Raw genomic sequence first — 14,303 nt, forward strand, 5'->3', positions numbered from 1 at the left:
ATGTTCATCATTCAGCAAGTCTCCCTCCTCAGAGGGGGGCACAAACCTGGGGGCGAAACCAATTGATTGTTTTTCATGCTGTTTTGTAATTTTGACACCAACAGCCGATTGGTTTCCCATGTGTGATCCATCTTTGACCAGCGGAGCACCAGATCCAGACCCATCAGTGTCAGGTAGTTCATCAGAATTTGGATCTAGAACTACTGCTTCAGTGATTGCTCCACTTGAGGTCCTGATATAATCATATTCATACTCATAACCAGTGCTCCCATGTTCCTGTTCAGCATATACATCATAGGAGATTCAGTCAGAGTATTGCTCATAATCAGCCAAGCCTCCATGCAGGTCTGCTTGAGTGTAGTGACTTCTTCTTGTCTGATGTGACTGATTTGCATCACGCCCACTGGCACTGCCACTACTGTTATGGCACAGATAATGGTAAATGCCAAGCTGCTCAAATCCCAGAGGGAAACTTGAAACAGCTGCCACAACTGTTTTGCAATTTTTATTTTATTTCGAGATGCGTGCCTTGAATTCAGTAGTGAGTGCACTGAGTCTTAGTGGTTTTTTACAAAACTAAATTAAACATTTATTTATTTATTTTAAAAATTTTAAGCACGTACATAGGTGTACAAATTACTATTATAATAAATCCTAACTCCCCTAATTAATCTGACTCCCAGTTATACCTCCGTTAAGGCAACAGTAAAACAAGTAGAATTAAACAGACCCAAGCAAAGCGCACAATACGCTGGACAGTGATATTCACAGTGAGTTTCCTTAGCTTCTGTTCCTGTAGACAGCAACTTGATTCTTAGAGGCTGGAGGCTTTTCACACTTGTGTTAGATCTTAGAATGCCTTCCACCTTACACATAACCTCATCTCCTTTATCCATGTTTTTCCCTTTTTAATGTAAATTCTATTGTTCCAATATGTCTTTGCAACTTTACTTTTCTCATAATATAAATCTTCCATAGTACTCATATTATCAGTAACCTTTGGGAACAATAAACACAGTGTTTGGCTTAGCTTCTTATGGCTAGGTGTAACGTCTTACCATCTCTTTGAAATTTAAACTAACCTAATTTATCTAAAAATGCAAATGTTCCTCGCACCTCACATTCTAAAACTTCAGCCATATTTACGTATTTAGCATTTCAAACCTAGCTTCCCTTTTGATAGCTCAAAAGCTCCAGACCAGCTGTCTCCAATTCAATTAAATCCCTCCCACATCCACACAGAGAAACTAATGCAAACCCCACTGTTAACCTACCTTTACAAAAAATCACAACAACATTATGAAAATTATTATATTTTCATGACACGAAAATGTTATTTGCGCACACAGCTTCAACCATAGTTTTCAGCTGCTTGCTCTCCTCTCTTGACTCTAGGAACATTACTTCCAAACATTCTATGCAAGAATCGACAGTCCCTTTCTGTCTCTCAGCCTTCTTGGGTCTGGTAACTTTGACTTTAGTTTTCCCGCCTGACTCCACAGAATCAGCTGCTGCGGCCTTATCCTTCGGGAACTTTGCAATTGTGCTGCCCATTGAGGTTATTGCCTGACCTCGCAGCATTGGCCTTGCTCTGACCCTGAATTTTAAAAACATCACCAGAACCCTGAGGCTCTTGGTTTTGTGTTTCTTTCATTATCTTTCCTCAAAAGCAAATGTTAAACGCTGCTATTTTTGTAAAATTTTTCCTTCAATATTTGGATAAAATATCTTAGCCTTGTGCTTAGCGCAGCAAGGCTTTGCACCTTGGCAAATGAACTAGATGCACATACATGAACAGGATCTAACATTATTTCAAACAGCATTACGAAATGAAATGATCTTTGACCTACAGATATTTAAAATCTATAACCTGATTACTTCAAAACCTAAGGGGGACAAATTTCAACTGCCACTTGCTCTTTTCTCACCTTTATAATTCGAATTTTTCAGGTAGGGTGGGGTGGGGTGCAATGGGGAAACACCTCAGTCTCCATTGCACACTCGAGGTCCGCCTGCTGCAGCATTCGGGTGGGCATCTAAATGAGCACTATTGTACTGTTACATTATTCATGAACTAATTGCTATGTGGATGTACATCCAGGTCTAAAAATGTGATTATTTTGAACTTCTGTGACCCAGACGACATAACATGGTGGCAGCAGGTGTCAGTGAGTAAGACTCAAACATTTAAACGGATTTAATGTTGAATTAGATTGAGAAAAATCAACCTGAATTAGTAACAGAGAAACAGAAGAAAAAAATGAATCGTGAGAAAACAAAATGGCCACTACAAGGATGCCGAGATTGATGTCATAGAAGCATTTAAAAAGTTTGAACAAAAGTGCAGATTGGCATTCAGTAGCCTTCTAAAAGGCATTACCAAAGAGGAAAGGGTCAGCTACATCCTTTTGTGGGCAGGATAGAAAGGATTAAATTTGTTCAATAGCTGAGAGATGAGTGCACGAGACTGTATGAGAAAATCTTCTGAAAATTGGAAGGAAAATTGTTATCTGAGCAAAGATGCTCCTGAAACCGAGCAACGTCATGCTAACGACTTATGGGAGAAAGTGAGATTCAACAGCTAGGAACAACCCAAATCTGAGGGAGACACAAAGGAAAAGATGTTAACTGTATGTTGTACATCACTGAAACAGATGATCCTGCTACCCTGAGGTTGAGCAGTTGCAAAGAGCTGCAGCTTGTCTTAATAAACCATGAGGTGAAAGAGGTAACATTGGTGCACCCATTGTAAAGCACCCTTCGATCAGAAGCAAGGAAGGTCTGGTACAAATGTATCCAGTGTGTTTTGATGAGATGGTTGGATGCTTTGAAGATTTTGAGCATTATATCACTTCTGATCCAGTGAAGGAATCAGTGATTCACCCCCACATAAAGTGCCAATAGAACTAAAAGGAAAGCTTGAAAGAGAGCTCCAAGCCATCTAAGAAAAGGAAGTGATTGCCAGAGTCACAGAGCCTACAGATTGGGTAAATTCCATTGTGGTAAGAGAGAAGCCAAATGGATGGCTAAGAATTTGCCTGGGTTTCAAAGATCTTGATTAAACAAAGAGGGATTGCTACCCTATTCCAACACTGGAAGAGATCACGCCAGCACTTGCATTACAAAAGGTTTCAGCAAGCTTGTTGCCAGAAACAGCTACTGGAACATGAAGCTTGACCAGGAATCTTTGCTGTTGACAACATTCAAAACAGAGTTTTATTGGTACAAATTCTTGTGTCTATCTCCTGGCCTTAGTGAGCCAGGATGTGTTTGAGCAGCAGATAGACAAACAGGATGTAAAGGAGCAGTCGGCATAGCTGATCTATCTATCCAGATCTATGGTGTAGATGGAAAAGATCATGACTACCATCTACATGAAGCCATGGAGAGAACTAGGAAAGCTAGGATCAAGCTATATGCAGACAAATGTGTTGTGAAGGTGACAGAATTGGAATGCTGGGCACACCAGACAGAGGTGAGCTGTGTTCTGATAAAGTTCATATTGGAAAGTGATCATCGTCCATTGGAGCAGATCTACAAGAAAAATCTGTGGAGCTCCAGCAAGATTGCAGAGGTTACTCGAGGTTTAAGTTACAACTTCACTCTGTAATGCAAGCCAGGAAGAGAAATGGTGCTAGCAGATGCCCTATCTCGGCTGTCACCACAGGGAAAACACAAGATAAAAGATCTAGGTATAAAGATCCATCACCTAGTGAACATACCACCACTGAAATGGGATCAAATTAGAGATGAGACCAGCAAAGATGAGTTACAGGTGCTTTCTCAGCAAGTGATCCAAGGATGGCCTGAAAAGACACAGCAAACACAGCTCATAATATGGTAATATTGGATGGACTATGAGAGGTGACATCTCACTAGAACATAACGTTCTGCTAGCCCGATCCAGAATAATCATATCAAAAATAATGGAAGGAGAATTTCTCCAGAAGGTTCATGAAGCCCACATGCGAATAGAGAACTAGAAGCTCAGAGCCAGGTTAGCTGCGTACTAGATAGATATCTACAAAGACATTGGCATACAATGCGTGTAGACATAATTCTTTCAAAATATAGCAGTACACAGCAGACAGAGGAGATTGTAGCTACTGATGTACCATCCAGACCATGGCATACTGTGGGAGCCGATTTATTCGCACACAATAAAGAATGATATCTCATAGTTACAGCCTACTACTCCCAAGTTCTCTTTTGAGAAGTGAAAGGTTTGAGAGGTACAACAATCATACAAACATACGAGTTAGGAGGAGGAGTAGGCCACTTGGCTCCTCGAGCCTGCTCCGCCATTCAATGAGATCATGGCTTATCTAATTTTAACCTCAACTTCATATTCCTGCCTACTCCTGATAACCTTTCACTCCTTTGCTCATCAAGATTCTATCTAATTCAGCCTTAGATATTCAAAGACTCTGCCTCATCCACCTTTTGAGGAAGAGAATTCCAAAGTGTCTCGGCCCTCTGAGAGAAAAAACTTTTTCTCGTCTCTGTCTTAAATGAGCAATCCCTTATTTTTAGACAATGGCGCATTTATAAAGGCAAAAAACTGCGGATGCTGGAAATCCAAAACAAAACAACACACATACTTCTCATTTCTGATCTGTGTGTGAGTCCAAAACAAGAACAGAAATACCTGGAAAAACTCAGCAAGTCTGACAGCATCTGCGGAAAGGATACAGCACATACCCACACAGATTCTACATCATCCGACCCTACGTCATTTCTTACTATCGATTTAATTTCATTTCTTACTAACAAAGCAACCCCACCCCCTCTGCCAACCTGCCTATCTTTTCGATAGGATGTATATCCTTGGATATTTAGCTCCCAGTCCTGATCCCCTTGCAGCCATGTCTCCGTGATGCCCACCACATCGTACCTGCCAATTTCAATCTGCGCCACAAGCTCATTTACCTTATTTCGTATACTGCATGCATTCAGATACAACACCTTCAGCCCTGTATTTCCTGTCCCCTTTCTCATTGTCGTCCCTTTATCTGATGTGCTTGAAGTTAGATTCCTAGCCCTTTCCAAACACTCTGTCCTATTTTGTGTTCTGGGGACTTTAATAGCCTCTCCTGGGCTCTTCTTTCTTTTCAGTTTTTTCATAATTTTCCATGAAGTTGAATCCACCCCCCCACATGCTAACCTGCTGCTTTGTTTCCCATTAGTCATACTTCTTGGAGTTTTACCCTTCCCCCACTTTCTAGTTTAAAGTCCTGTTGACCACCCTATTTACCCTTTTCACTAGAACATTGGTCCCAGATCGGTTTATTTCTCCTTTAACAATGATATTCCTATTGAGGATCCCTGACCAAGTCCTAGGAGCAAGATTTCAGTAATCCTTTTGTTTGTACATGTGCTATAACGTGTGATGTGGGTAATGGGCACGCACCCGATCCTATACATGCAAAAATTCCCGCGTTCTAAGAAGCCTTTTCATTGATATCCAAAATTCAGTTATTTGTAGCTCAAGTGGGAGACAGCACATTGTTTTCCCATAATGCAGTGAGAGACTGTTGCCTTAAATCAGAAGCTTTAATTGTCCAGGCATCAATCATTGTTCTCATTAAGTGACTCTTGAATGATGAATGTTCAGTATGTGGTTTATTTGTATAGAAATAAATACACAATTTAACAGATTTGTTTTGTGTGAATATATTAGCACTCTATTTACTGGGCAAAATTCATCAGTCAGCTAAAAGCACCATTTGAACAAGCCTATCTGGCCAAATTATGATTTTTGTACAGCCTTGCTAAAACTACTATACATAAAAATATGTATAATGACAGTTTTAAAAATAAGGACTCCTGCAAACGAAGGATATCTGATGTAAGATTGTTGTTAACTCCAAAACAAAAACAGAATTACCTGGAAAAACTCAGCAGGTCTGGCAGCATCGGCGGAGAAGAAAATAGTTGACATTTCGAGTCCTCATGACCCTTCAACAGAATGAGGACTCGAAACGTCAACTCTTCTCTTCTCCGCCGATGCTGCCAGACCTGCTGAGTTTTTCCAGGTAATTCTGTTTTTGTTTTGGATTTCCAGCATCCGCAGTTTTTTGTTAATATTATTGTTGTTAACTCCGAAGGCTGTGCCATGCTGACTTGATATTGCAGGTACAAAACACAACTGAGCATGCACACAGAAAAAGGGAGCTCAGTTGTGGAGCTTCTAGTATCTCAGCTACATTTGAGCATTGGTTTGCTTGAGTTACTGTGCAGATTCCTTCATACTCTACAATGAGAGTTCCGAACTTGGTAATATGTTAATTTAAAGCATTGTTAGTATATTACTGTATAATGTGGTGTAAACAGATTGCCTCAAAGGAAGTGGAAATGCATTTTGTGTATTTAGTAATTCTGGTAACCTATTTAGCGTATGCACAGTCCTTTATTCCTAGTGCTAACTCCAGTTGTGGAATATGTGAATCTGATCTTAAGCTTTCTTCAATAACCTTGCTACACCTTTGAGACACTTCTTTCTTGCCCTTCAAATTGTGCTTTCTGTATTTTGCATTGGCATATGATGAAAGCAGTTTTTCTGATAGTTGGTGGTTCTGCATATTCAGTTTGTCTATTTATTTTATATTAACAGTATTTCCAATTTTTAGTCCCTACACCATATTGTGTGGATAGTTTAGTCCCAATGTTGAAAAGGATTGAAATTCTTGACTCTGAAATTGCAAGATGTTGTTGAGAACATGACTACGTGTATAAGCTAAAATGTTGATGATTATGGATGTGATCCCTGTGATAGTGATTGTAGTCATGTTGGAAACAGTTTGTGGTGAAGAAAGATTTAAGATACAGCAAAAAAGCAGGTTATTGTCTTAAGTGTGATTTGGTTTTATTCTTTAATGCTTTGATAAATGAGCCTAATGGTGACATTAACAACGAGTGAAATTGTGTTGGTAATGTATAATAAACAATTGATTTACTAAGAAAATTGTTGGAGGAAACGTTTAATTCATCACCCAAAAGAAATAACCAAAAATGTATAATATGCATTCTGCGGAATTTCACTATGACTATCAAGTACCATCATCTAGACTATTATTCATCTAGTTTTTATACTGTGTCAGACACAATGTTCATTGTTTTATGGCTGCCATTAGGTCCCAGTGACATAATTATGAAGCAAAACTTAAAGCCTCTTTTTTTGTTTCCTCTAGATCAAAGTATTTTAAAACAAGTTCTATTGGGGAGCACTTCACTATAGAGGTATGTGGTATACCATTTATTACACATCATCTGTCTTGCACACCATTGACCTTATTGACTAATACTATGCAGTGACAAAGATGGCTGAATGAGCAAGTATTGTTAAACAATGGTGAACAATGGATTTTGCACTTGAACATGGCCAATGTTATCATCTAATGTTGCTATTCTTAGTAATTAGTATTTATGTGTGTCAAATTGATTAAGAAGTGTCCAGGTCTGCAACTTCCAGTGTACTCTGCTGCAAGCTTAAGTATGCCTTGGAGGAATAATCTCAGAATCAGTCCAGTTCTTGTGAACCTAACTGCTGATTGCAAACCCTTGAAATATATTGGCATAATTTTGTGATTTTTATTTTCCTCCACCCCAAAAAAACCAAAATATTTCAACAGCTGTTAGTGAATGATTAATAGAGACTTCTGTGTTTTGCACAATCTTGCTTCAGATTACACAAGGTCTTGAATCTACTTTTACGCAATAATACATTGCACTCTATCGTCAATTTTTCTAGTTATCATTTTTAAAACTTTTGGAGTCAGTCAGGAGATCTCTTGTTGCCTGGAAGATAACCAAAAAGTTGATAAAAAGGGAAAAAATAGAATATGAGAATAAACTAGCCTGGAATATATAAGTAGATTGTAAGAGCTTTTACAAGTATGTGAAAAGGAAGAAAGCTAAAGTAAACATTAATCCCTTAGAGGCAGAGACAGGAGAAATTATCATGAGGAATGAGGAAATGGTAGAGACAGTGAACAAATATTTTGTGTCTGCTTTACAGTAGAAAACACAAATTACATAGCAGAAATAGAGGGAAACCAAAGGACTAATAAGAATGAAGACCTTAAAGTAATTAATATCAGTAGAGAAAAAGTGTTAAGAGAGGCTTAAGGGACTAAAAGCTGGCACATGTTATGACCGGCCCACAAGTGAGGTCCCCCAATTTGTTATGCTCCCAGTTGAGGAGGGATGAACAGGTGTCCCTTGTTTATTCAACATCCTCGGTTGGTCGCAACAAGGTTAATTTTAAAAGGCTCTCTTCCCTCATGGATACCTTTCCCCAGTCCAAATGTATTTATGTTTTAAAAGGAGCCAATTTAACCAGACTTTCTTGAGTTAAAGAAAGTGAGTTTATTAGTTACTAAAATGTGAGAAAAAAATAATGAAAACACGACACACATACTTCTCATTTCTGATCTGTGTGTGAGTCCAAAAATAAAAGTTAAAAAAGATGTATGAATCAGTCTTCGGCTTGTCCACGAGGAGTAGATGGTTAAACTTTGCAGCTGTTAAGTTGGGTGATTCTGGTAGCCCTGACATTGACAGTTGAGCAGTTGATTTGGAAATTCTTGGTTCTGCAGGTTAGCTGAAAGAGGTGTCCTGTTTCCTTTTCAACTGTGGCCTTGCTGACTTGTGATTTGCTTCCAGCAATCAGAGAGAGACTTTTTTTACCTGCAAGTGCAGGGATGTCTATTGGATGATCTTCAGCTGTGACCTTCACAGCAAGCACTAGCACAATAGAGCTAGAACACGAGAGACCAGGGTTGCAGATGTCTTTTAACCCCTTTTGTTGTGTATTCCTGGAAGGGAAAAGACAAACATGTCTTTCGCCTAGAAACTTCTTTCTTTCAACTCACGTCATGTCCACAGTCTGGGATATAACTCACAGGAGATGGTTTCTGCTGAGATAGTAATCAGCCTCCATTATCTCCACAACCATAGGAGATTACTGTTCAGTTTTTGCATTACATCTCTTCCTTTGAAGTGTATCTGACTGAATTGGGCCTTGACACTTTTTTAGGTGTAACATTCCGTTCTTTCTGGGCCAGTTGGTCAAGTGTAATCCACATAGGAATTTTCCAGCAAGTGGTTACTTTATTTCTCAGCCAGCTTTTGTTTGTAGGTCCTTCTTTTAAATAAAAACACAAGCCTGTCTTAAAAGTTCATAAGTAATTCGGGGTTATGATCTGTTGTCATGGCACACATCCTCAGGAGCTTATGGCCTATGTCCTGGGGTTCTAAAGGAGGTAACTGCAGAGATGTGCTGGCTATGATTTTCCAAAATACTCTAGATTCTAGAACAGCCCCTGCAGATTGCAAGTTAACAAATGTAACACCATTATTCAGGAAAGGAGGGAGAGAGAAAACAGAGCTACAGGCCAGTTAACTTGACATCAGTCATCGGGAAAATGCTAGAATCCATTATTAAGGAAGACCTAATAAAGCACTTAGAGAATCATACTATGATCAGATATGGTCAATATGGTTTTATGAAATGGTAATCGTGTTTAACAAATTTGTTAAGAGATTTTTGATGAGATAACAAGTAGGGTAGATTGTTTTTTATTCATTTATGGGATGTGGGCATTGCTGACTAGGCCAGCATTTATTGCCCATCCCTAAATGTCTTTGAGAAGGTGTTGGGTGAGCTGCTTTCTTGAACCCCTGCAATCCATGTGGTGTCGGTACACCCACAGTGATGTTAGGGAGGGAGTTCCTGGATTTTGACCCAGCAACAGTGAAGGAGCAGCGATATGGTGAGTGGCTTGGAGGGGAACTTCCAGTTGGTGGTGTTGCCATGTGTCTCCTGTCCAAGTCCTTCTAGATGGTAGTGATCGTGGGTTTGGAAGGTGCTGCCTAAGGACGCTTAGTGATTGCTGCAGTGCATCTTGTAGATGGTACACACTGCTGCCACTGTGCATTGGTGGTGGAGGGAGTGAATGGCACCCTATCTGCAAACAATCAAGCAGGTTGCTTTGTCCTGGATGTTGTCAAGCTCCTTGAGTGTTGTTGGAGTTGCACTCATCCAGGCAAGTGGAGAATATTCCATCACACTCCTGACTTGTGCCTTGTAAATGGTGGACAGGCTTTAGGGAGTCAGGAGATGAGTTACTCACTGCAGGATTCTTAGCCTCTGACCTACTCTTGCAGCACATTACTCTTTAGCCATCAAATAAATAAAGAGGAGCAAATTGATGTAGTATACTTGGATTTCCAAAAGGCATTCAATAAGGTGCAAGGGTATTGCAACACAAGAGTAAGAAAGTCTTGCTGCACTTGTGCAAGGCTTTGGTGAGAACCATGCCTGGAGTACTGTGTCTCCAGCTTTGGCCTCCATATCTAAGGAAGAATATACTTGCGTTGGAGGTAGCACAGCGATAGTTCACTTGATTGGTTCATGGGATAAGAGGGTTGTCTGTGGGATGAGAGTATTGTGCTATGATAGGCTGAGTAAATTGGACCTCTGTAGCCTCTGGATTTTAGGAGAATGAGAGGTGATCTCATTGAAATGTACAACATTCTAAAGAGGCTTGACAGGCCAGATGCATTTTTTCCCCCTTATTGGAGCATCCAGAACATGGAGCACAGTCTCAGGATAAGGAGCCAATCATTTAAGAGTGAGATGAGAAATTTGTTCACTTAGGGAGTTGTGAACCTTTGAAATTCCTTACCCTAGAGCTTTGTGGATATTCCAATGTTGAGTATATTTCAGGCTGAGATCGGGGGATTTTTGTTCTCCTCAGGAATCGAGGGATATGGGGAGTGGGCAGGAAAGTGGAGTTGAGACAGAAAATCAGTCATGATTGTATTAAATGGCAGAGCAGGCCCGAATTGTGTGGCCTTCTGCACCTATTTCTTATGGAGGGTTTCACCATTGAAGCACACTTTGACTGTCAATAACTTTCATCAAGACCTGTACTGACTAATAAAATGTTTTGCTGATGTCGCTCATTCATGTTGTATAAGATGTAACATGCAAGACCCTCACCTACTGTGTGCCACTTTTTTTGGGGCAGGTGGGTGGTAGGGCAGCAGAAAGAGAGGGAAATAGTGGAGTATCTGTGGTAAACCTTTACATTGCCAGCAGCTGTGTATGAATTTTTACATGTTAGTGCAAAAGGTGTCTTATCAAGCTCATTATCAAACGGCTGCCCTTCAAATTGTTGCTGTTTTATCATTTGAAGGGCATATGAAGGTTGTGTACTGTGTACAGGAAGAGCCAAATAACTAACCTCATTAATCAGTGCAGTTTTGTGCAATAAACATTTCTTTGTATCAATTACTTGAACCCTTTAGGGAAAAAACCTCAAGTGATGTATCTAATGTATTATAGCATTGTTGCCAGTTTGAGAGCTACAATATATCCTAAACTTCTGATCTTAAAGTGGAAGAAATGTTTTTGTTAAAATTAACTCCCCTATTTATATAGAAGAAAATATTTTTTTTTAAATCCTGATGTTTACTATATTTGGAACAAGGTAGTTTTGTGCTGAAGCTGAAGATAAAGCTGCAGTGTACCAGCATCTAGCACTGTTTATCCAGTAAAGGCTCTAAGCCATTGGCTTGCAGGCTTATTTAGAGCAGAGTGTCAAGAATCCCTGTGACTGGTTTATTCCAGTATGGTACCGTTAATGACTCTTACCGGTTGCTCAATCATCAACTGTTCCCTGGAGCATTGCAGACCTACCTGGTTCAGATATTGGATTATCCAGTCTGCCACAGAGGGTTGACTTTGTTTTCAGCCTCCTTTCTCAAGTGTATCATCTTGGAATCGCCTCAACCCCATAGAGAGTCTCTCCCCACCACACCAAAAACAAATCAGTAACTAGCTAGTCATTAGGCAACTGATGACCCTAAATCTCACTAGGCAAGGACTCTAAATCTCTCCAGGCTTCTTGTGAATGGAATATGAGCAGCACAACTCGCTATAAAGTGTTAGTAATTGTAAGATTCTGGGATTCAGGGCCACAGTTACCTAAGATAGGCAGTCGACTATTTGTAAGCAATTTTAAGATAGTTTATTAATTAAGAAGCAACAGTTTATATATGACATATTATCTAATTAGACAGAAAAAGTGTACAACCCATGACAGTTAAGAGTGGTTTACTGATCTCAGAGGAGGAATGGTACAGATTGTGTGTGGATCTCAGTAGCCTGTGATAGCATTCTACTCTAGTTGAAGTGTTAGGGAACTCTTCTCCTGGTCTTCCTCCTCCTCCTCCTCCTCTTCCATCTGAAGAAGGCGGCTGCCTGACTAGCACTGCTGCCTCCCCAGTATACAATTAGTCATACCGCTTTCATCATTCTTGGATGGCATGTGGAACCTCGGGTCCATTGTTCTGCCTCTCCTAAGGGAACCATTACCACTCCCTTTCTGACTACAGCATATGAGCACACCATCCCCCATCCAAATTGTTCCACCAGTTGACAGTGGAAGGCAGCAGCTGTTTGTTTGTCTGCAATCCACCCTATCATGGTAATCTGACACAGAACAAAACCTAAATTAATATGGAGTTATTTCACTAGAAGTCACTATTGAGAGATGCTATTAATGGATCTCTGAATTCAGATAGCTGGTTGTATTAGTAGATGTGTCTTTTTATTTGAATGTGTAGACATGGGGAAACTTGACATGTATTTGATTTGAATTATTGCAGTACATTATGGTCCCAATTGTCTACATGTAGTCTTACTACTTTTGAATCCTTATTGTAACACCTGTTTCTATTGTGCAACATTATTACTATGTAACAAACTAAATTTGAGGTGTCTCGAAGGAAAACATGTTGTGGTTAACTTCTTTGGGTCATTCAGTGAAACTGGAGAGCTTTGACTTGGGCATCATTCTTAACATATGGTTCTCTTGTATACAAAGTTTCTATCTGCCCTTTTTCCACTGAGTCCCATATAACAGATTGTTTAGACAAAGCATCTCATCATGATGTATGACACTAAGTTAAAATTAACCACCATTCTGTTTATTTACAGTTTGAGAATTTGGTGGAGAGTGATGAGGTACGTTTACATCAGCTCCCATGGGGAATCTGTCAAAGTGCACTTAGAGACGATTAACGTTTAACTGTATCACAGCTGTGTCCCCAGCAGACGCATGAGATTGCCATTAAACATATCTAATCAAGGCTAGACAAAAAGTCTTAACCTGAAAGTCTATGAAAAATTTTGGTAATTAATGATCAGTATTTTGCTTGTCACATTTCAAACATTCATTTCTGTGATTTTTAAAATTAATTTTAGAATTTATTTTTCAGAAGAAATGGGAGAAACATTTAGAATTAATCTTTCCCTAAATATACTGAAGTGACCTTTCTTTATTACAAAGGATTTTCCTTGAACACTTAACAATTGGCATCTATATTGAGAGAAATTCTATCCTCCATTGACCCACTCGTAATTGCATATAAATGTATAAGATTTATAGCATAAATAAAGCCAGTCATCCTATTTTGGCACCATGGTAATAAAACATCATAAGTGACAATGGTGAAGACGATACCAAAATATTTTAACTTGTGTAAGATACTGTTTCTTGGACAGACATTTCCAGATTTACAGTAGTTTAAAAAAAATGCAAGTTTCTGATATTAATGATATCACTGTTAATCTGGCATAAGACCTTTCTTTTTAAGTTTTATGTAATGAACCACTAGAGAAAGAAAATATACTTCCCAGTTTAAAGAATTTGCTTTCCCAACCTATGGACCAGCATCAGAATATTTGAGTTTCATTTCCTGACGTAGTTCCCAGTAAAAGAACCAAAATCCATATAGACCCTACACCTGCAAAAATGCACCCCATCAATGGTGTACATGAGTACTGTGTGTAATCACCAATTGCTGGCCCTGTTGAATAATTAGATCATAAGTTTACAATAGATGCCACAAATTTGCTGTGCTTTTAATTTAGTATTTGGGTGATAATGTTTAAAATAGAATGAACACAAAAAAATTACTAAGTTCACATGATGTAATGTGGAAAAAAAAAGCAACCTCCCTTTTGAGGATCTTCCCAAATCAAATGTAATGAAAAATATTAAGTCTAACAGGTATTTGAATTAATTTTGACAGTTTTGATTTGCAGTCCATTTGATAATGCATAAACATTTGTCTCCTATTAACAAAATATTTATAAATTAAATTATTTTCAGATTTATTTTGTGGCTTGCTGCTTGTAAAATGGAAATCAGCGTTCATATGGTCTTGTATTAGTGCATACATTTACTGTACCCCAAGGTGTAAGGCTAATATTCTAATATTATACTGTATAT

The 14,303-nt window shown here is 39.0% G+C and overlaps 1 protein-coding gene across 1 annotated transcript in view; it reads left to right on the forward strand.

Annotated features, from left to right (window-relative positions):
* The window catches only part of ap1ar (adaptor related protein complex 1 associated regulatory protein), a 93,994-nt gene that overhangs the window by 36,670 nt on the left and 43,021 nt on the right, over positions 1–14,303 (forward strand). Inside the window, exons 2-3 of the mRNA XM_078542865.1 lie at positions 7,191–7,239; positions 13,007–13,033. Of these exons, the coding sequence (XP_078398991.1) occupies positions 7,191–7,239; positions 13,007–13,033 (76 nt within the window). The remainder of the gene's footprint in view (positions 1–7,190; positions 7,240–13,006; positions 13,034–14,303) is intronic.

The sequence above is a fragment of the Cetorhinus maximus genome, chromosome 1 (genome assembly GCF_964194155.1).
Source record: "Cetorhinus maximus chromosome 1, sCetMax3.hap1.1, whole genome shotgun sequence".
Taxonomy (NCBI): domain Eukaryota; kingdom Metazoa; phylum Chordata; class Chondrichthyes; order Lamniformes; family Cetorhinidae; genus Cetorhinus; species Cetorhinus maximus.